Source organism: Pelobates fuscus, chromosome 8 (genome assembly GCF_036172605.1).
Source record: "Pelobates fuscus isolate aPelFus1 chromosome 8, aPelFus1.pri, whole genome shotgun sequence".
Lineage (NCBI taxonomy): Eukaryota > Metazoa > Chordata > Amphibia > Anura > Pelobatidae > Pelobates > Pelobates fuscus.
In genome coordinates this window covers 39467959-39488758 of record NC_086324.1, presented here as the reverse complement: position 1 = coordinate 39488758, position 20800 = coordinate 39467959, and the positions used below count along the sequence as shown (strand labels likewise).

The window sequence follows — 20800 nt, the reverse complement described above, 5'->3', positions numbered from 1 at the left end:
TATAGGTTGCCTCACTGTATAGGCTACCATATATAGCGCTGACATTTTTTATTTTCATCACTTTTAACTGCTTCCATTGCCTGTGGTGTGCATTGCATTTTGCAGTAGATGGCGCTAGAGTTCTGCATGACCTGACTTTTGTTTCTGCCGGAACTCCGGTGCATGGGACATTTGTTTCCGGGGGACACTTCAAGTTGATGGACCTTTATCCTGTTTTCCTAGATTTCACATGGTTTGAAAAGCTGTATGTTTACATGTAGGCTGTATGTGTAATAAGACAACAATTGTTGGGTTTTTAGAACAGTAAATGCAATGTGTTTATATGCAATGCTGTAAAATTACCATATACTGCTATTTTAACATTAAAATGTTGATTTAATATCATTTATTAATATCTCTGCACGGTTTAGAACGTTAATGATCAATGCTAAATCCAATACCTCTATTAATGTTTTAGTTTTCATGTAAGTCGTCAAATTGCTCATGTAGAACAGTAGAACATGTTGGGTTTTTTTTTTCTTCCTTTAGATAAAAGATGAAGTTGAAAGAGCTGGAGAGTTGCTTACAGCAGGTGGATGTGTTTGAAAATCCCAAAATACTTCTTGAACAATATCCAACTAGGCCACATATTGCAGGTAATAGTTTACTATTGTCAAATATTAATAATTCAAGTATAATCATTTCAATCACAAATGTTAAAATATAACATTAATGTGAGAGATTAAATCAATCTAAATATAATTTAACTTGTATTTGCAGAGCTCCAGACCAGTTAGTGATTTATTAAAGTTGCTCTGTCACCTCAAACTTACCTTTCTTGTACTTTTTCCTCATCTATCTCTCTTTCAGAATCTGTTCTTCTTTTCTTAATTTCTGATCTTCTTGTAAAAACATAGGATAAGGTAGGGACTACTTTGTCTTGTGTATTTTTCCTAAGCTTAGCAAAGTGTGAAGTTAAAGGTAAGCTTCACCCTTTATTAGCCTAATAGTGGATGTGGAGCTTGTCTTAAGCTGCACCCTTTTATCACAATTGTCAAGAGTAGGAAATATACATAAGAATAAGTAATCCCTACTTTGTCTAATGTTTTAAAGAGAAATAGATCAGAAATTAGGAAAAGAACAGATTCAGAAACATTAGGAAAAGGGCGAGTTTGTGCTCACCATGCCACTTTAGGTTTTGTTTACACTTTTAGTTCAGCAGACCCTATGGACTCCATCATTCATCAAAACCAAATGGCAGATAATTGGTTGATTTTTCTTAATTTTTTTTGGTATCTGCAAATATAATTACTTTCTAAACATTATGCTAGCACAGTAGACAATTAAATTATTTGCTAATGAAATCTGGAACCAAAAAAAGCTTTATTCTAACTCTTTAAAGTTATGTAGTGTGTGAGACTGTAGTGTGAGCTATTGCATGTGTGTTACGTGACAGGTCTGTATTAGTATATATAGAATATTCATATATGCAATCCATCATGAACACATTAGGCTTATTTCATTGTAGATTCACCTTTGAGCTGGAGTAGTTTATTATAAAAGTTGTGCTTTGGTTTCTGGCTGCAGTCATTTCAAATTCACCAAATTTCTAAAATAGAAGTAGATTTAACCCTGCATACTACATTTGCTCCCACCTGATCTTGTTTTGTTCTTGGTACAGCAAGGGAAAGCAGAGTAGAAGGGACAGACAAAATTGCTAGTGGCAAGTTGTATTGATATGAGACAAACTTGCACTGCAAGTATCCCCTGCTCTAAATCTTGGGAAAGGCATCAATGCTCCGAAAAGGGTAGTTGAGTTTTCGGCAGAATTCTCTTTACTAGTGTAAATGTGGAACAGATCACTTGTAACTGTTCAGCTTGTGATTGCTACCTGTCTCAAAATATGTAAATTCCAGAAACTTGCAGTAGTATTCTTAAGCATCTTGGTTTCTACCCTTGAAACTATATTCTGAATTAAATTAGCACATTGCATTTTGTATTGCAGCATGCATGCTCTATACCATCCATAACACATTTGGGGATATTGAAGATAAGGTGGTTGCAGACCTTGGCTGTGGTTGTGGTGTCCTTAGTATTGGTGCAGCTATGTTGGGTGCTGGGTAAGTAAAAAATATTTTTCATTTGTGCATATATTTATATGATAATTATACTTATATACATGTTATTGCTGTGGTAAGGAATTTCTAAAAGGTTAGTGCAACCATCATAACCACTAGAACCCTCTGTAGTGATTAAGATGTGAATAGTACCCTGGCGTTGTTATCTAGTTGTTGGTTCTGCCGGGTCTCCTTTGCACGCAGGTTTACTACATCCAGCATCTGCACAGTTGTAGAAGCCAAATGTTGATCTGATCTGATCTAAGCCAATGAAGGAATGTCTGTGTATCGAATTGGCACAGAAATGACATCAGCCAGCATCTTGTTCCGGTCTGACTGATTGTACCCCATGATGCTCCTGGAGGTGGCGTTACAACAAAAAGGGTTAAACCCCACAATGAAGCGCTACACCATGACCACTTCAAATCACTGAAGTAGTCATGGTTCTTGGGGTGACCGTTTAAGATTGCCTTGTGCACAATGGTATATCTTTTTTTATCAGTCTGTGTACTCTCCATTATTTAACTGCATTTCAATCAAATGTGTTTTTCTTTGCACTCAAATAGGTTATTTACCTTTTATATTCCTATTGATACTTTATGCTCTATGTTTAACAAGGCAGCATCATCCAAAGAAATGTCAGGAAGAATGATTGTTGTGGAAATGCATTTTTTTTAACATACTGTCTCAAATGAAAAAGAAAAGAAAAGTCTCTATGGAAAACACGCTTTCCAGTTTAAAAAACAAAAACAGATTACAGTAACTTAACTGAATTGTAACATTTGTGCTCAAATAGCAGATTTGAAAAAAAAATCTTCAATGCTAATCTTTTTTATTTATTTTTTTTAAAGTTGTAAATGTTGCAATTCGGTTTTGTTTGCTACGATTCATCGTTTACTGAATAAACCACTTATGTTTTGTTGCAGAATATAAGATGTTTATTTTATAAAATATTCACATATACTATTTTCAAGTCCGATATAACTATGGTTCCAGTCTTAGAATTCTTTCGTTTTCTGCTCTTTAACCCCTTAAGGACCAAACTTCTGCAATAAAAGGGAATCATGACATGTCACACATGTCATGTGTCCTTAAGGGGTTAAAGACTCACAAAATAATATACCAGTTGGTATATATATATGGTATGTTTAATTTTATATCATTATTTTTGTAGGTTGTGTTTAGGTTTTGATGTTGATAAAGATGCACTGGAAATATTCAAGACAAACACTGAAGAGTTTGAGCTCACGAACATTGATATGATTGAGATTGATGTCTGCTCTTTGCCAGCTAACAGTTGGGTAAAATCAGTTGACACGGTGATAATGAATCCCCCTTTTGGTACAAAGCACAATAAAGGTAGGCTTCCTTCTTGATCTAACCAATGGTTAATATCTTTAACTCCATTTGCCAGACAATCAAAGAAAACAAAATCTAACAATCAGTTTAGTTGTTTATTCAATGTCTTTACTAGACGCCATCTAGCATTTATTGTTCAGATGCACTTAGGGCTTATTAAACAAATTTAGCAATTCAATACCGTGTTTCCCCGAAAATAGGACCTACCCCGAAAATAAGCCCTAGCCGAATTTTCGGGGTGGGCTGCAATATAAGCCCTACCCCGAAAATAAGACCTAGGCATTTTACCTTTGGCGGGACTTCCTTCTTCTATGAGAAGGGGGAGGAGCGTTGCGGGCCGCGGCATCGCGCAGCGTGATGACGACGTGCGCAGCGCCGTCAGTCTGCCTTCACGGATCTTCAGCGGAAGGATCCATTCCGGGCGGTGAGGCACCCAGTGGTCGGACTCTTTGAACTGTGAGTAGATACCGGTATTTTATGCCTGGGACTTAATTAATTAAAGGGGGGGGGTGAGTTAATCAAAGGGGGGGGTGAGTTAATTAAAGGGGGGGTGAATTAATTAAAGGGGGGTGAATTAATTAAAGTGAGGGTGGATTAATTAAAGGGGTGGTGGATTAATTAAAGGGGTGGTGGATTAATTAGAGAGGGTGTGTGGATTAATTAGAGGGGGTGTGGATTAATTAGAGGGGGTGTGGATTAATTAGAGGGGGGGTGTGGATTAATTAGAGGGGGGGTGTGGATTAATTAGAGGGGGGTGTGGATTAATTAGAGGGGGGTGTGGATTAATTAGAGGGGGGGTGTGGATTAATTAGAGGGGGGTGTGGATTAATTAGAGGGGGGTGTGGATTAATTAGAGGGGGGTGTGGATTAATTAGAGGGGGGTGTGGATTAATTAGAGGGGGGTGTGGATTCATTAGAGGGGGGTGTGGATTCATTAGAGGGGGGTGTGGATTAATTAGAGGGGGGTGTGGATTAATTAGAGGGGTGGATTAATTAAAGGGGGTGGATTAATTAAAGGGGGGTGGATTAATTAAAGGGGTGGTGGATTAATTAAAGGGGTGGTGGATTAATTAAAGGGGTGGTGGATTAATTAGAGGGGGTGTGTGGATTAATTAGAGGGGGTGTGTGGATTAATTAAAGGGGGTGTGTGGATTAATTAAAGGGGGGTGGATTAATTAAAGGGGGGTGGATTAATTAAAGGGGTGGTGGATTAATTAGAGGGTGTGTGGATTAATTAAAGGGGGTGGATTAATTAGAGGGGGTGGATTTATTAAAGAGGGGGGTGGATTTATTAAAGGGGGGGTGGATTAATTAAAGGGGGGGTGGATTAATTAAAGGGGGGGTTCAATGTACATACCGGAACCGTAAATAAATAAGCCCTACCCTGAAAATAAGCCCTAGTGTGTTTTGTGTGACTAAAATTAATATAAGACCCGGTCTTATTTTCGGAGAAACACGGTATATTCATGAGAATTACCTTTTACACCTGTACATAACATTGTACAGACTGTTTATCCTTGGTGTTAATTTAAAAAAACAACAACACAGGAATTTGTAAAGATTCCACGAAGTAACAGCCCCACCCCCATTTTTAAGCACTTGTTCCTTCAACTTCTGTAGAATATTTTGTGAATCGATTAGTTCTCTATTAAGATCTATTCGATCACACTAGCATCCTAGATTTATTTTAATGCCGAAACTACTTAGAACACATCTTACATACTCTTAGGTGAATCATGGTAAGAGTGCAAAACCTTTTTTTTTTTTTTTTTCTTCGATACTGCAATTGTTAAGTATATGGACAATGTGAAAGGAACACTCTAGGTACCATAACCAATACAACCAACTATCGTGGTAATAGTGCCAATCGTAATGTAGCATTGTCACACAGTAAATAGTCAAACCAGGTTTGTACAGTTTGATAACTTTCCAGGGTTTCACTGTATCCAGTCTTCTCCTGCAGGAAAATCAGGATTGTTATATAGACTTCAGGGTTAGATTTTATTCTATAGAAACATTTGCTTCTCCTGCAGTGGCAAGTGCACCCATGAAATGCCAGTAGATTGTCAAACCATACTAAAACCGTTTGACCACTTACTATGGTATGGCACCAGGGCAATCCTGGCTCTATAACCGCTACAGTGGTGTTGTGGTTATGGTGCTTGGATTTTTCCTTTATTCGCATCAGGTTTTTTTTTAAATTCTTTATTGTTGATGTGGCAGTATAACAGTAGTCATCAAAATCCGTGCAACCACACATTTTAAGCAATGTAGAGTGTCATTTTTCATCCCAATCATATGTGTATAAAATATGAAACGAAATAGAAGACATTGAAAACATAGAGGATCATTTCAAGCTAAAGCCCAAGGAGGAGACCGTGCTCTCTGTGTCCTTATTCCTACTCACTCTCCCATATCTCCTGTTTCACTACATGCTACTTCATCCTTTCCCATTTTTTTCATGTCACCCTACTTCTCTCCCAATGTGTCAGACATCTCACCTCGCACACATGGACCCAGCCCGTTCGGTTCCATTCATCCATGGCTCTCCCATACCAGCCCTCCTCCTGATAGACCATAAACTGCAATATTGCTGCTGTGTCCTATATCTGAAACATGTTCTTTAGACAGTATCTGCTTTTGTTTCACTCTTATGGAAGGGCCCTGGTAAGCAGCTAAACTTGTTGTTGAGTATAGCAGTAGTGCATGTCTTGCAGATATCCCCAATCCTCGCAATCTGTCTTGTCCCTGCTCATGCATTCGCTCCTCTTGTTGCAGATACAGCCAAACGCTAAATCGGTCATAAGAGACCGGTCTCCCTTGTGCCAGGGGTAAATTAACTGACAATGAATATCTCAGTAAGTGAGGAAGAAAACTAATCAATGGGATGTAACAGAATACATTTTTTTTTTTTTTTAAATCTGTTGTAGACCTCCATCTCTCGGGCACCCTGATTGCCCATATAGTGGCTGTGTATCATGGCTTCCTGTAGGGGTGCAATCCTATGGAGGGTTGTGCGTGTGAGCGATTTCCTCCGCACCACTTGTGTTTCAGAACTCTGCTGCCGGTGGCCGATTTTACTGAGATGGTCTGGGTGACCACAATAGTGTCCCTGGTTGTGTCCTCAGGAGCAGTTGGGCTTTCCTGATGCGGAACACTGCAACTATGGGCATTGTTTCACCTGATTTCTTTGCTCCCATCACTGTTGCTACTTCGTTGGTAAACTCTCATAAGGCCTCAGGGCCCACATCTGCAGGAGCACTGCGGATGCAGAGATTCCTCTTGTGGTGTTGTGCCTCCATTGTATTCACAGTACGAGTTGTTGGGACATGGATTCCATCTGAGAGCGGGTCTCTCAGTATAGACTGTCTCCCTCCCAGTCCTCCACTGCCCTGAGGCCATTCATCTCTGATCTCACACCATCCAGGTCTTCTTTTCAGATCTCTGGTAGGTCTAGGTGCCATATTAGGGCGTGATAGCTGTTGCAGCCTGTCAAATGATTGTCTGATATCAGGCAGTCTGGAGGTGCCAGAGTGAGTAATTTTATTCTGTTTTCACCCCATCGCTTTGTTGGGGGGTAGGGGTCAAGTATTTTGTTTGCGTCTGATAATGCTATTGATAGCAAAATTGTTGCTTTATATCTAATCAATGTGGTTAGCAGGAGCTCCACACCAACACGTCTGCAGTTTCCTAGCTATTCACTTCCCCTGACCTCACATTTGTTTATTAAAGGATTCCGCTAAGGTGTAATATTGCACTGCTTAAATTATCACTTTTTTAGGATGTGTAATCCGGTCTCCTTTTATGTATTTCTAGGTTTGGATATAGTATTTCTAAAGACTGCGTTACAAATGGCAAGAACGTCAATCTATTCTCTCCACAAAACAGCAACTAGGGAAGTAAGTCTGATTCTATACTATAACTTTTCTGTTTTCTTTTATATGTGTTTGATACCGCCACCAGTCATTAGCCAGCCCAGAACAAGATTACAGGGCTGGCTAATGGTAAATCTGGGCATATAGGTGACATGGCCCCTCCCATCAGCCCTTGTCATGTAATTTGCTAATCTTCAGATAAATTTAAAACACTGCAAAACATTAAAATTGCTAATAGTTGCAGGATGTTTCAAAGTTGAATCCAATAATTCACTGGTATAGTTAGCAGAAAAAGGACCGGCCCTGGTCCTTTTTAATATTGTTTTTTTTTTGGCAAATGTCTTCTAAGCCTGTAAAGGTCCATAATGATTTGATGTAGAAATTGCCTTACTTCAGATAGGACTAAGCCTAAAAGGGATACTCAAGCACGATGTCCAATAATACATCTTGTACTATTAATGTGAAGGGCTGTCTCACTCCAATTAATTATAGCTGCAGTCATATATTGACCAGAACAAACATGGGAAAACGGTTTTTACATAGGTTTTCACTCTGCTTTTGTTGGCACATGAACAGTCTAGATTTTGTCAGTATCTTATTTGAATCGAATGCCTAAATCCTGGCCTGTTAGAACAGTTTTGGCACCATAACTTCATGCCTTGGCGTTCAAACTTTTTAATCCCAAAGTCGGAAGGCACGGGCAGCAGTCAACTGACATGCTAAACTAATCCATAGCTCCATATTCATAAAAACTGCTTGAAAATTTACGTACCTTTTTCAAGCCAATTTTAAGAACATACCTTTAGTGTATACGAAAGTAGGGATCGACCGATATTCGGTATTTTCGGCAATATCGGTATCGGCCAATTCAGATACCGATATTGCAGATAATACCTCCTAGGACCGCCAGGCTCATTACAAGCCCGGCAGTCCTGGGGGGGCAGGCAGCAAGCATTTACTCACATCCCAGCAGCTCCTCCAGCTCCCCATTGTAAGTCTCGCGAGACCCGCGGCCGTCAGAGCGTTGCCATGGCAACGCTGGCCGCGAGACTTGCACTGGGGAGCTGCATAGAGGTGAGTAAATGCTTGCTGCCCGCCACACCCACAGCTCCCCTGTCTAAACACACTGCATCCACTACACGTGGCATGTATATTTTGTGCATTTACCTTTAGAAATAGTTTTTTATTTTCCAAAATGGTAAATGTACAGAATATCGGCAAATTATATCGGCTATCGGCCTGAAAGTTCACAGAATATCGGTATCTGCTCTAAAAAAAAAAAAAAATAATCGGTCGATCCCTATACAAAAGGTTATTGATATCCACCCTAGAGTGTAGAGATTCCAAAAATGAAAGATCGCACCAATTCTGTAAGCAAGCGACACTTTAATATTTGGTTTTCATGGAGTTTTAGTAATATATTGTTACATTTGCTTATTTAGCATATTAAAAAGAAGGCAGCTGACTGGAAAGTGAAGATAGAAGTCATAGCTGGTAAGATAATGTTTGATAGTTTGTCTAAACTTTGTCATTTCTTGATTTATCTCTGAATCAGCTTTTATGCACTGTATGTATATAATTAGTTTATAAAACATTGTTCCTTTTCAGAACTCAGATATGATTTACCGGCATCATACAAGTTCCATAAAAAGAAGTCTGTAAGTATCTGGTCATGGCATTTTTTCATAAAACAATAAGTCCAATCTTGTTACCCCATGATATAACAGATCTGTCCCTTTAACACTTCCAATTTACACAAACCATTTCAATACATCTTAAGACAGAATAGTTTATTTAATATTTATACAGCTTAGTGAGTTACCTCTCACTACTCAAAGCCTGGAAGATTATCTAATAACAAAAATCATAAATATAAAAAGTCCAGGAGAGCAGTTTAGGGCCGTCCTGCACCCAAGAAACAAAACTTAAAAAAAATAAATCTCTTTGCAGGTTGATATTGAAGTGGACTTCGTGAGATTCTCATTCAACTGACATTCAGTACTTGGGGGGGGGAAAAAAACTTAAAATCAGTTTGCTTTTTAAAAAAAAATAAAGAGCAACTAAAAAACGGTTACTTGAGTCAGTATATTACTGATCCCCAGCACCCCCTTCTGTTTTTGCTTGTTTTGGAGCTGGCTCTTCTGCTGCAGTATCATCTAATGCCCTCTTCTTGGGACTTTCAGGGGCCTTGGGACTTCCAGGGGCCTTGGCACCATTCTTTTCAACAGTTGCCTTCTCTGGAGAATCTGTATCTAAAATGGAAATGCAAATGTCAGTTGTGTGGCCTGGTGATCAGTGTTTTAAGCAGTGATTTGTAATAAAGAATGAAAAAGAAAAAAAAAAGTACTTTGTAGGAGCTGGAATGGTCACCATGACATTGAATTTAGATATTCAGAGTTCTTACATCATCTACAGCACATAGAGCTTGTGGGTTTTAATATCAATGTAAAACCCTTTTTCCTTCTACGTGATTGGCTGTGCTTGGAAACTCATCACTGTGACAGACAGCAGGATAACATTTACCATTGCTAAGCTTCTGCAGAGCCTTGTATGTCAGCTGACAAATGAGTGATAAGAGGAGAGAAAAAGTGTGTGTATAGAGATTTATATATAAGGATGCACATGAAAACGAGGACCATGGTCAGCCAAGCAGATTGCCAACTCTCTATTTAGTGAAAAACATGGGTACGGGTGTGCTCACTTTGTATATGTAGCTATCCTACTAATAATCTGTATACGATTCACATTACCCAGTTTACAAACTCATTCTCCATCTAACATGTCTTAAAAGAAGTTGTGTTCACGGCACTCCAGCAGTCCATAAATCGACTTCACGTAAGTGCATTTTACTGTACAAAAAATACCTACCATCCAAGTCGTCTTCATCACTGCTTTCAAATTTCTTCTTTTTGCCTTGAAACTGAACTCTCTTTCTAGAAGAATTTTCATTTCCTCTACCACCTTTTCCCTTTCCTTTGAACTTTTTACCACCTAGGATAGAAGTTAAATAGGAAATTATCCATAACCCAGTTTATTCATACAGTGTTTTACTCTAGCCAGGTTTTGTGTGTACCAGTTTGTTTTTTAACATACCATAAAACAGGAGAAAGTGATTTATAGGAGGTCACATGCAGGAAACAGGAAAAATACAGAAACTTCATCTTGCCAGCTTTGCCAAGATTAATGGCCTGGCTTTGGCACCATCATTCAGATTGTCTGGTTGAGCACATCAGGTGATAGCTTTCAGTGATATGGACAAACTGCTGCCAGACAATTTTTGATTTTGAAATCCCATAATACCCAGTAAGCCAGATGAAACTTGTAGTCTGTCAATGTGTTTTTGTGCAACATGTTGCGTAAAAGTGTCAAAGGTTATTGACTTTCTATACATCATGCAAACTTCTACTACTCCTGGGTGACTAACGGGTAAGTTATTCATGCCCAGTGTATAAACAAAATAAAAGCCAGAAATTAGCCACGCAGTAGCCCATACACCAATGTGCACTCATGCAAAGACAAAAACTTACAAGTGTTTTTTTTTTTTAGTAAAACCCCACAATCCAATTAACCATAAGTTGGTAATACAGTATAAGGCAAATCACCCCTATTATATACACACACAACATACAGTCATTTCATAAACATACATTTAACATTTCATTTTAGCTGCACTTTCAAACCATAGCGTTTCCTATACAGCATTGGTTCCCCAACCAGTCCAGAACCTATCCAGTTTCTATTACAAAGGAGATGCTGACAAAATCTGGACTGTTGCTGGTTTAGGAACCACTTCTCTAGGTGGTGTGGGGGCATAAGCATGTGTTCCCTCCCATACACATCACAGCAATGAGGAAGTGCCATTGCCACTCAGTACTTCCTCACCTGCATGAGGTCAGCATGCATTGCATGGTCACGGCCCCTTTAATGAGTAGAAGACGAGATACTCTGATCCCTTCTCATACATTACATAGGCGAATATGCAGATAATACTGGCTCCACATTTTAGAAGCAGAGGGCAACGGCTGAAGTCCCAGTTAAATGGGAATTTGTTGTTTTTTTTAATAGCCTGCTTGGAACCTCCAGAAGGCTATTCCAGTTGCCAGCACAATTATGTCCCTATCTTTACCTACTGCATCTAAGAGGGAGCTCTCCCTGCTTTAGTACAGTTTACATAAAGTACTTAAAATATTTAGTCAAACTTTATTTTGTAATTGGATATAGCAGCAGTTTTAAATGGAATGGTTGGCTTTACCTTTGCCTCTCCGTTTGTTATAAGACTCCTGCTGGTCTTCAATAATCTTCTTTAAAGCTTCCTTCTCTGCCTCGCCTTCCATGGCCTCCCAGTTCACATCCTTTCCTTTAAGCTGTAATTGGTCGTTATTTGCAGATTTGGCGTTTTCCAGGGCCTCTTTTGCGCCTGATCTAAATAATATGATTCCCTAGCAATAGAAATTAAAATAGAAGTTAGAGATTTCAAAGCATGATTTTTATCCTCAATGGTTACCCAAGGGGGAGATATAAATATATCTTACCTCTTTTGCACCTCTACTAAAATCAATCCATTTGATTTCTCCGTGACTTTGAAATAAAGCATGGATGTCTTCTCTAGAGGTCAACTCGTCGAGATCACCTGAGAATTTCAGCAGGCATCCAGTTTTTTCATCTAATGATTTCTGAAAAGAGGGGATGTGGGAGGGGCACGGTGAGTTTTCACATTATCTGCAAAATCCTTGAAATAAATTGGTTTTTAAAGCTGTACAAAATTTGCCTAGACCAAGCCTAACCTGGGTGATGTGAACAAGTCAAAGCTCATTTTAGCAAGTACCAGGCTTGAAGGGCTAAATAAAAGCTCATTTAACAGTAATATAGCAAATATGTGCACAATGTGGAAAATAGTCAATAAGAAGCTCTGTACACCTCAAAGTGGTGCCCCCAATACCACTTTAAAATCAACAATATACGTACATAAACACGATGGAGCTTCTTAAAATGGCAGTATAACAGATATTCTGTAAAATAGAATGTATACCATAGTGCAATACAGTAATGCAAATAAAATAACCGATATACACACAATAAAAAAAAAAAATCACTCACAAGCCTGTAATCATAATCTCATATGACTCGGATGGTATGCGCCCTTGGACCATTACAGGATGTCCAGATCCTTCTTTCATACAGGATTCTGTTTGTTGTCACCTTTAACCAGCTCACAGACAAGAAATGCCATCGGCGATTTTTTTAAAGGACTATATAGCCCTATTAACATTTGAATTGTTATATTTTAATTTACTACTTTTTATGCAAGTTTTTTTTAATTTGAAAATAAAGCACCATCCTTTTGGAAACACACTGCTGACCTGGCATTTCTTGTCTGTGAGCTGGTTAAAGGTGACAACAAACAGAATCCTTTATGAAAGAAGGATCTGGACATCCTGTAATGGTCCAAGGGCGCATACCATCCGAGTCGAGTCATATGAGATTATGACTCCAGGCTTGTGAGTGATATTTTATTGTGTGTATATCCCTTATTTTATTTGCATTACTGTATTGCACTATGGTATACATTCTATTTTACAGAATATCTGTTATACTGCCATTTTAAGAAGCTCCATCTTGTTTATGTACGTAAAAAGCTCATTTAAACATACAGAAAGCAACATACTAAGAAAAAACATGCAACAGCAATTTACAAACAAGCTTCTAACATACCATTTCGGCATCTTCTGCTTCTTTCTGGGCTGCCTCTTTTTCTCTAAGAGGAAGAAAAAAAAAGCAGCTTTAGCAGTGAAGTGATTGGAAAGTATACCCATTAACTGTAAAGACTTCATTTGACTTTTGTTAGCATGCAGCAGCATCACATTGCAAATCCTGCAACACTTACTGTTTGGCCTTTGCTTTAGAGTCTGTTTTGTGCTGCTTTCGCTCTTCAATTTTTTTTGCAATGTAGTCATCCCTTTAAAGAAGAAATAAAAAAGTTGCAGTTCATCTCGAGGGGAGTTTACAGAATGTTGAATTCTGTGTTTAAAGTTTCAGAACAGTGTGACAGCTTACTTGGATTCCCACCTGAGCAAAGCAGACCCACTCTCACTGCTGAGAGCATCAGCCAGTGAGCACAGCCCTGTATCATTTTCTAGGGGGACTGAACTTATCCCATAAGCCTCTGTATATGAGATGTTTATGGGATTATATGATTGAAACTGCATTTAAAAACTGGTATAAACCATATAGTACCTGCACACAACCCTGTTAACCATTTAGCAAACCAAACTGTATATTGCTAGCAGCAGAGCCATGGACGATACATGCACTTTTCCTATTGTGCACATATGCTGCACTCACAATATGGACTGACAGAAGGCAACCTTGATAGTGTTCTGGGTATCTGATTGACAGCCCTGATAGGCTCTCTTATAATATTCCCCAAGTCTAAGGTTTTAAGTGACTCATGAGCAACCTTGCACAGTGGTTATAATGCTTAGACTAATTCTTTAAGAAAAAAGTAAAAGTGTCAAAAAGGCTAATAAATTCTATTATGCTTATTGATCATGTAAGTCCATAAAGTGGGAGTGTAAAGACGAGTAGAACTGTGGCAAGGCCAATACATAAAACACCAATACACAGATATAACCATTTATACCAATGAAATATGAAGGCAGAATAAAGACTTACTTTGCCAGTATAATCAGATCAGACTCTTTGAATTTCAGATCTTTCTTTTCCAGGAATGTTTTTAAAGATTCTTCTGAGTCAAATACTGCAAAGATTGAGCCCTGAAAAGGAAGGAGAATAGTGTAAATGCACAAAGTGTATTGCTTATAAAACTTAAAATGTGCAAAATCACACCAACAGCAAGAATACAAACCTTGAATGCTTTCTGTAGTGTTCTCCTCATCTGAATGTTTTCAGCTGAGGCGTGGCCATCTAGCCATTCTTTTATTTCATCTAGCGTTGTGGTGATTGGAAACCCTTTCTGAAAAAGGACAAAATTGTTTCAATGGTCCATGGAAACAGTCATTTAACAGATGCATTTCTCTTCAGTATCGCATACTATAAAATGTGTGATAAATGTGGACTGCTGCCCTAATCAGAGTTTGGTACCTGTGGCATACCAAAGTCTTTTTAAAAGTCTCTTGTTGGCTTAACTGGAATAAAAAATAAACTAATCAGGAAAGCCAGATAAACCAGAAATGTTTTGGATGATACATTATAGTTTTCTATCATTTCAAATAAAACAACCTATTACCTACTATAAATTTGTAATATATCTTAAGTGCACCTCTTTGTTCCTGCAGCCATCTGTAAAAGAACCCAAAGCACTAAAACAACTTACAACTTAATCTTTATAAAATGGTTTTGGCCAAAAGAACTTCTGCTTGTGTGAAGTGTGCCCTCTTCATTTTACAAAGAGTGCAGACTTCAATACAAATTGACACATTAAAAAAAATTAACTTGTTACACAACTAGTCATCCTCCATTCCTTTGCAGTGTTACATTCAGCTATTGTCTTAACAGGTTACATTCTAAACTTAAAATGACATTCCAAAACACCACACTGACGGCATGTTAATGCATAGGGCAGATGTTGTGAAAATACAACATAGCAGCATTAAATCACTCACTGTGTGACATGCACATAATACGAGAGTGTCATAGCAAAGCAAAACAGCTTGAATGTTTACTGGCGGACATAGGATTAAAATAATCGTAATTTATTTTAAATACACAAACATTTGTTGTATACGGAGATAAATATACTTACAATATAAACAGACTTTTTTTTAATAGCATTTTTGTATTCTTCTGTTACTTCGGGTAGGGGTTTATTTGGAGACCTCCTAATTTTAGAGTTTTCTTCATCTAATTCCAGTAAACCACTCTTTGATTTTTTAAGTGCTTCAAAAATCGCCCCAAAATCTGTTGATAATTTGTTTAACCTGTCAAAAATAGATAAAAAAAATAAATAATAAGATGTGCTATCTGAAATAAAACAAAATGTGGAATAAACCCTCAAATCCATAAACTATATACATGTACCTGTTGAATGTTATCATAGTCTGAAGAGGTACCCAGCCATCGTCAAGAGAGATCTTTTCCTTTAAGAATTTGTCACGTGGAAGATTGTGGTCTCCAAAGTAGAACTGTAAAGAAATATGCACTTTAATGCTATTGATTTAATATAAGAGTCACAATTGTTCATATGTATTAACAGAATATTCAACAGTTCATTGTTCAAGTTCTTAACATTGTAAGTGCATCATCTATTGTAAGTGGCTATAGTATCCGGAGTACTCTGATATTGCCTTTCCATTAAAGTTTAAATGCTAAACAAGAGTCCCCAGCAGCTTATTCCCGCTTTGTTGCTTGGACTAATGAGGATGTATTAGCCTGAACAGCTGTGGTTGCTTGAATGTCAGATGACCACTTTTAGCCTATTAAATCACCCATTGCTGATTTGCATTGGACTGGCTAGGAGGAAGTGGTAATAGTGCGTACAGTGTCCCTTAAAATGGACGCTATGGTCAACAGAACAACTATAGCTTAATGTAGTTATGATGATGTCTATAGCATAGTCCTGCAGGCATTTTAATGTAAACACTGCCTTTTCAGAGATGAGAGCACTGCGATTTGCGCAATAGCCACCGAGTGCTTTCCTTTGGTAGCATTCGTAATCAAGGTATATACGTTTGTATTCCTAACACTATAGTGTTCCTTTAAGTATCAAATGGCCCAGGCATTCTGGTCCTCACCATAGGAACAAAAATAAAAAATAGAATGTTTTACATTTTAGTTGGGCCTAGCGAAACACTGGAGCTTATTTACTAAACAATAAATTAGAAAACCAACCAGGGAAAATGCTAATTATATGTGAAATAGTAGACCTAGAAAAGTTCTCCAATTCCACATATTTTAGCCTAAAATTCACAGTTTAAAAATAAAAGTACAGAGTCACAGCGTGTTACCCAAATAGATACCAAAAACACTCAAACACCCGTGTGGTAGCCTCTCTATCCACACTAAAAATCACATACATACAATGGGTGGAATGATTCGGTTCAGGGTAAAAGATGGTGGTATTGAGGTAGATGGAGTAACTGTGGAGATAAAAGTGTACAAGCACCTAGTGCAATATTGTACTGTATAATAATTCAGCATACAGTATATAATTCAGTACTCACAAGGAGGGAGCCAATTGGAAATGGCTCAGTCCAGACGCCTGTGGGATAGTTAGAAGGGATCCCACTCCCTTCCAAAGTGCAGGTAGTGCTCCGCAAATCTCAAAAAGGAATGTCCACACCAAATAGAATTGGGGACTAAGTCCTTTTATTGATAAAGTAAAAAGTGGATATACAACAATGTAAAATCATTTTACATTGTTGTATATCCACTTTTTACTTTATCAATAAAAGGACTTAGTCCCCAATTCTATTTGGTGTGGACATTCCTTTTTGAGATTTGCGGAGCACCACCTGCACTTTGGAAGGGAGTGGGATCCCTTCTAACTATCCCACAGGCGTCTGGACTGAGCCATTTCCAATTGGCTCCCTCCTTGTGAGTACTGAATTATATACTGTATGCTGAATTATTATTATACAGTACAATATTGCACTAGGTGCTTGTACACTTTTATCTCCACAGTTACTCCATCTACCTCAATACCACCATCTTTTACCCTGAACCGAATCATTCCACCCATTGTATGTATAAAATTCACAGTTCACCTTTTTTAATTCTACAAAACTTGTGACTGAGTGAAGAAACACCCAGCTTCCTGTAATGTTCAAGGTGTTTAAAGTATCCCTTTAACGTATCCCTTAAGGACCAAACTTCTGTAATAAAAGGGAATCATGACATGTCACGTGTCCTTAAGGGGTTAAAGCTCTAATAAACAACAGACTAGTTTATAGAACGTACAATTACAGCATTAAGAATACAAAACTGTATTAGTAATGCTTTAGTGTTCCGGTCTCTGCTTCCCTGCCTTCACCTGTCGTCCGGCATAGAAATAGTAAATTTACCTTTTTCCCAGCTGCAGAGTTTCAATCAGCACAGCTTACTTCTCCTATGGAGGTAGCATGGCCTCCTCTGGCATCAGGCCAATGCTCCTTGGGGACCTAATGTGCATGAGCGATGATAGATGTGCACCCATCAATCATTTCCCAATAGGAAAATTCAATGCTTTTCTACGGAAACTACATTCAAGTGGCCAGGTTTTACCCTGTTGCTGCAGCAGAAAGCACCTCCTGGGGCCCTGAGGGGTGTTTAACCCTGCAATGTTAACATTAAGTAGCCTGAGTGACTTCAGTGGTCCTTAAAGGAAAGTTTACAAGCTACATACCTCAATTTGTCGACAAATCTTTCCTTCCAAGTCAGTCATTTGTGCTTTATCCCCATTTTCAGCCATTGTTACACCTAAGAAAACAAAGGTTACATAGCCAGGTTTTACCATCAAATCTCAAAAACATCGCCCTGTAACTTGACTCTGTAAACCAATACATTTAGAATAGAAGATGAACAAAATTAACAAAACTATATCAATGCTTTAATCACTTCAGGGCAAGGAATTGAATAATGGAATTTTAAGGATACAATCTTGAAAATGCCAAAACCATGTGGTGTTGTGTGTTTATTTTTACACTAGGATGATTCATGAAATATTCTAGAAATAACAGTCAGTGGGATAAAGTGTACGAAATCATTAAGCTAGAAATGTCATCTTATGTCATGTGTTACTAAAACTGCATTCAAAATAAAATGTTACAAGAATCTAGTCATGTCTCAATCATGTTTACCAAGCTAGACAAAAAAAAAACACTCCACTCAATTGTATAAGTAATTGGTGAGTAATAACAGCAACTACACAAATACAACTTAATACATGCCACTGATGTGCCAATAAACCGTAATACCATGCTCAATATAAATTAAAAAAAAAAAAAGTAAAAGACGTCTGTCGCTTTGAAAAGCCACCATTAATATTACAGACACCAAAGAACTTATTTTTTTCGTGTTTTGACAAACACAAGGGGCACGAAACAAACTTTTAAAAGCCTCCAATCACCAATATATAAATCTGACAACTACTAGACACTACACCATGCCCAGCCACCACACCATACCCAACCACCACAGCATGCCATACAAACAGAAGAAAACTGTTTTTTAATCTCCTCAGTGAATTAGAATGAAAGAATGAGTGGTCCAGCAGCCAGTAACATATGGGGCAGTAAAACTAAACTAGGAAAAACCCACTTTTAGGGAATATCCATCTAAAATGATCTTCCTACCAGCAGTAACCAAGGAAGCCACCTCTTCCGAGAGGCGGATCCAGGTATCCCAATCCACCAACACATTCTCCTCCAGCGGGAACAGAAGGAAACCCCAATGAATGAAAGTCCCACGTGTGGCCGAGAATCAGCCCCTATCCTGTCCCAGACAGCACGCGGGGGCCATGAGGGAGGTCCCCCCTGACTGCTGGACTACCGGGAAAGCTTAGTCTGAAGGCTGACAGAGCATGATGGGAGTTGTAGTCCTATCAGAGCTGGAAGTTGGACCTCTCCCTCCCCCCCCCCGCAGGCAGTGCCCGGTAGCGGTATGGGAGGCAGGCAGTGCCCGGTAGCGGTATGGGAGGCAGCCAGTGGCCGGGTTAGGCCTGCCCCATGTGTCCCCACGCGGTGAGCTGTCCCCCGGGGCCCTGGTAGCCGCTCCCCGGCCAGCCCTGCCTGTATCCCGGCTCTCACACCACGCGCAGGCCCCGGCCAGGCCGGCACACTCACCCCGCGTGTCTCCCGTCAGTCAGTCTGCACACCCGGTCTGGAGGTAACAGCTCGGCGGTCCTGGCGGCTGGGCACGGCTTGGTTTAAAGGCAGAGTGCGCGCCCAGGCTCCGCCCACTTTCCCGGCACGCACCGCGGTGGGGGCGTAATGCGCGTGCGCTCTGAGCAGCCTCTTTGCTACACGTGGGAGAGGGAGAGAGAGAGGGAGGGAATGTATGGGGGGAGAGAGAGAGAGGGAGGGAATGTATGGGGGGGAGAGAGTGAGTGAGAGGGAGGGAATGTAAGAGGGAGAGGGAGGGAATGTATGGGGGAGAGGGAGGGAATGTATGGGGGAGAGAGAGAGGGAGGGAATGTATGGGGGAGAGAGGGAGGGAGGGAATGTATGGGGGAGAGAGGGAGGGAATGTATGGGGGGAGAGAGGAAGGGAGGGAATGTATGGGGGAGAGAGAGGGAGGGAATGTATGGGGGAGAGAGGGAGGGAATGCCTGGGGGGGAGAGAGGGAGGGAATGCCTGGGGGGGAGAGAGGGAGGGAATGTATGGGGGGAGAGAGGAAGGGAGGGTATGTATGGGGGAGAGAGAGAGAGAGAGGGAATGTATGGGGGAGAGAGGGAGGGAATGTATGAGGGGAGAGGGAGGGAATGTATGGGGGGAGAGAGAGGGAGGGAATGTATGGGGAGAGGGAGGGAGGCAATGTATGGGAGAGAGGGAGGGAGGGAATGTATGGGGGAGAGAGAGGGAATGTATGGGGGGAGAGAGAGGGAGGGAATGTATGGGAGAGAGGGAGGGAGGGAATGTATGGGGGAGAGAGGGAGGGAGGGAATGTATGGGGGAGAGAGAGAGAGAGGGAATGTATGGGGGAGAAGGAGGGAATGTATGGGGGAGAGAGAGGGAGGGAATGTATGGGAGAGAGAGAGGGAGGGAATGTATGGGGAGAGAGAGAGGGGGGAGGGAATGTATGGGGGAGAGGGAGGGAATGTATGGGGGGAAGAGAGAGAGAGGGAGGGAATGTATGGGGGGAGAGAGAGGGAGGGAATGTATGGGGGGGAGAGTGAGAGGGAGGGAATGTATGGGGGAGAGAGGGAGGGAATGTATGGGGGAGAGAGAGAGGGAATGTATGGGGGGAGAGAGGGAGGGAATGTATGGGGGAGAGAGTGAGGGAATGTATGGGGGAGAGTGAGAGGGAGGGAATGTATGGAGGGAGGGAATGTATGGGGGAGAGGGAGGGAATGTATGGGGGGAGAGAGTGAGAATGTATGGGGGGAGAGAGGGAGGGAATGTATGGGGGAGAGGGAGGGAATGTATGGCGGAGAGGGAATGTATGGGGGGAGAGAGAGGGAGGGAATGTATGGGGAGACGGAGGGAGGGAATGTATGGGGAGAGAGGGAGGTAATGTATGGGAGAGAGAGGGAGGGAATGTATGGGGGAGAGAGAGGGAGGGAATGTATGGGGGAGAGGGAGGGAGGGAATGTATGGGGGAGAGGGAGGGAGGGAATGTATGGGGAGGGAAGGAATGGATGGGGGAGACAGTGAGAGGGAGGGAGGGAATGTATGGGGGAGAGGGAGGGAGGGAATGTATGGGGGAGAGGGAGGGAGGGAATGTATGGGGAGGGAAGGAATGCATGGGGGAGACAGTGAGAGGGAGGGAGGGAATGTATGGGGAGAGAGGGAGGGAATGTATGGGGGGGAGACAGTG

The 20800-nt window shown here is 40.4% G+C and overlaps 2 protein-coding genes across 2 annotated transcripts; one reads left to right on the top strand and one right to left on the bottom strand.

Annotated features, from left to right (window-relative positions):
• Nucleotides 1-181: 181 nt before the first annotated feature.
• METTL5 (methyltransferase 5, N6-adenosine) lies at nucleotides 182-9361 on the top strand. Its single transcript, XM_063429708.1, has 8 exons — nucleotides 182-232; nucleotides 529-635; nucleotides 1985-2099; nucleotides 3271-3455; nucleotides 7272-7354; nucleotides 8773-8824; nucleotides 8939-8988; nucleotides 9281-9361. The coding sequence occupies exons 2-8, from the start codon at nucleotides 536-538 to the stop codon at nucleotides 9320-9322; spliced, it is 627 nt and encodes a 208-aa protein (XP_063285778.1). The 5' UTR covers nucleotides 182-232; nucleotides 529-535; the 3' UTR covers nucleotides 9323-9361.
• On the bottom strand, nucleotides 9106-19226 carry SSB (small RNA binding exonuclease protection factor La). The gene is made up of 12 exons (XM_063429707.1): nucleotides 19108-19226; nucleotides 17670-17743; nucleotides 15368-15471; nucleotides 15093-15267; nucleotides 14196-14303; nucleotides 14003-14103; nucleotides 13215-13286; nucleotides 13043-13085; nucleotides 11863-12003; nucleotides 11583-11769; nucleotides 10199-10321; nucleotides 9106-9582 (listed from the first exon to the last, which is right to left on the bottom strand). Exons 2-12 carry the CDS (start codon nucleotides 17733-17735, stop codon nucleotides 9419-9421), a joined length of 1284 nt encoding a protein of 427 aa, XP_063285777.1. The 5' UTR covers nucleotides 17736-17743; nucleotides 19108-19226; the 3' UTR covers nucleotides 9106-9418.
• Nucleotides 19227-20800: the final 1574 nt, after the last annotated feature.

Excerpts from the sequence above, each read along its gene's own strand:
- METTL5 (XM_063429708.1), top strand. The coding sequence starts at position 536 with ATGAAGTTGAAAGAGCTGGAGAGTTGCTTACAGCAGGTGGATGTGTTT. Across the intron at positions 3,456-7,271 it reads TGGTACAAAGCACAATAAAG|GTTTGGATATAGTATTTCTA; the intron begins GTAGGCTTCCTT and ends ATGTATTTCTAG. Across the intron at positions 7,355-8,772 it reads ACAAAACAGCAACTAGGGAA|CATATTAAAAAGAAGGCAGC; the intron begins GTAAGTCTGATT and ends TTGCTTATTTAG.
- SSB (XM_063429707.1), bottom strand. The coding sequence starts at position 17,735 with ATGGCTGAAAATGGGGATAAAGCACAAATGACTGACTTGGAAGGAAAG. Across the intron at positions 13,287-14,002 it reads GATCTGATTATACTGGCAAA|GGATGACTACATTGCAAAAA; the intron begins GTAAGTCTTTAT and ends TCTTCTTTAAAG. Across the intron at positions 12,004-13,042 it reads AAGCAGAAGATGCCGAAATG|AAATCATTAGATGAAAAAAC; the intron begins GTATGTTAGAAG and ends CCCTCTTTTCAG.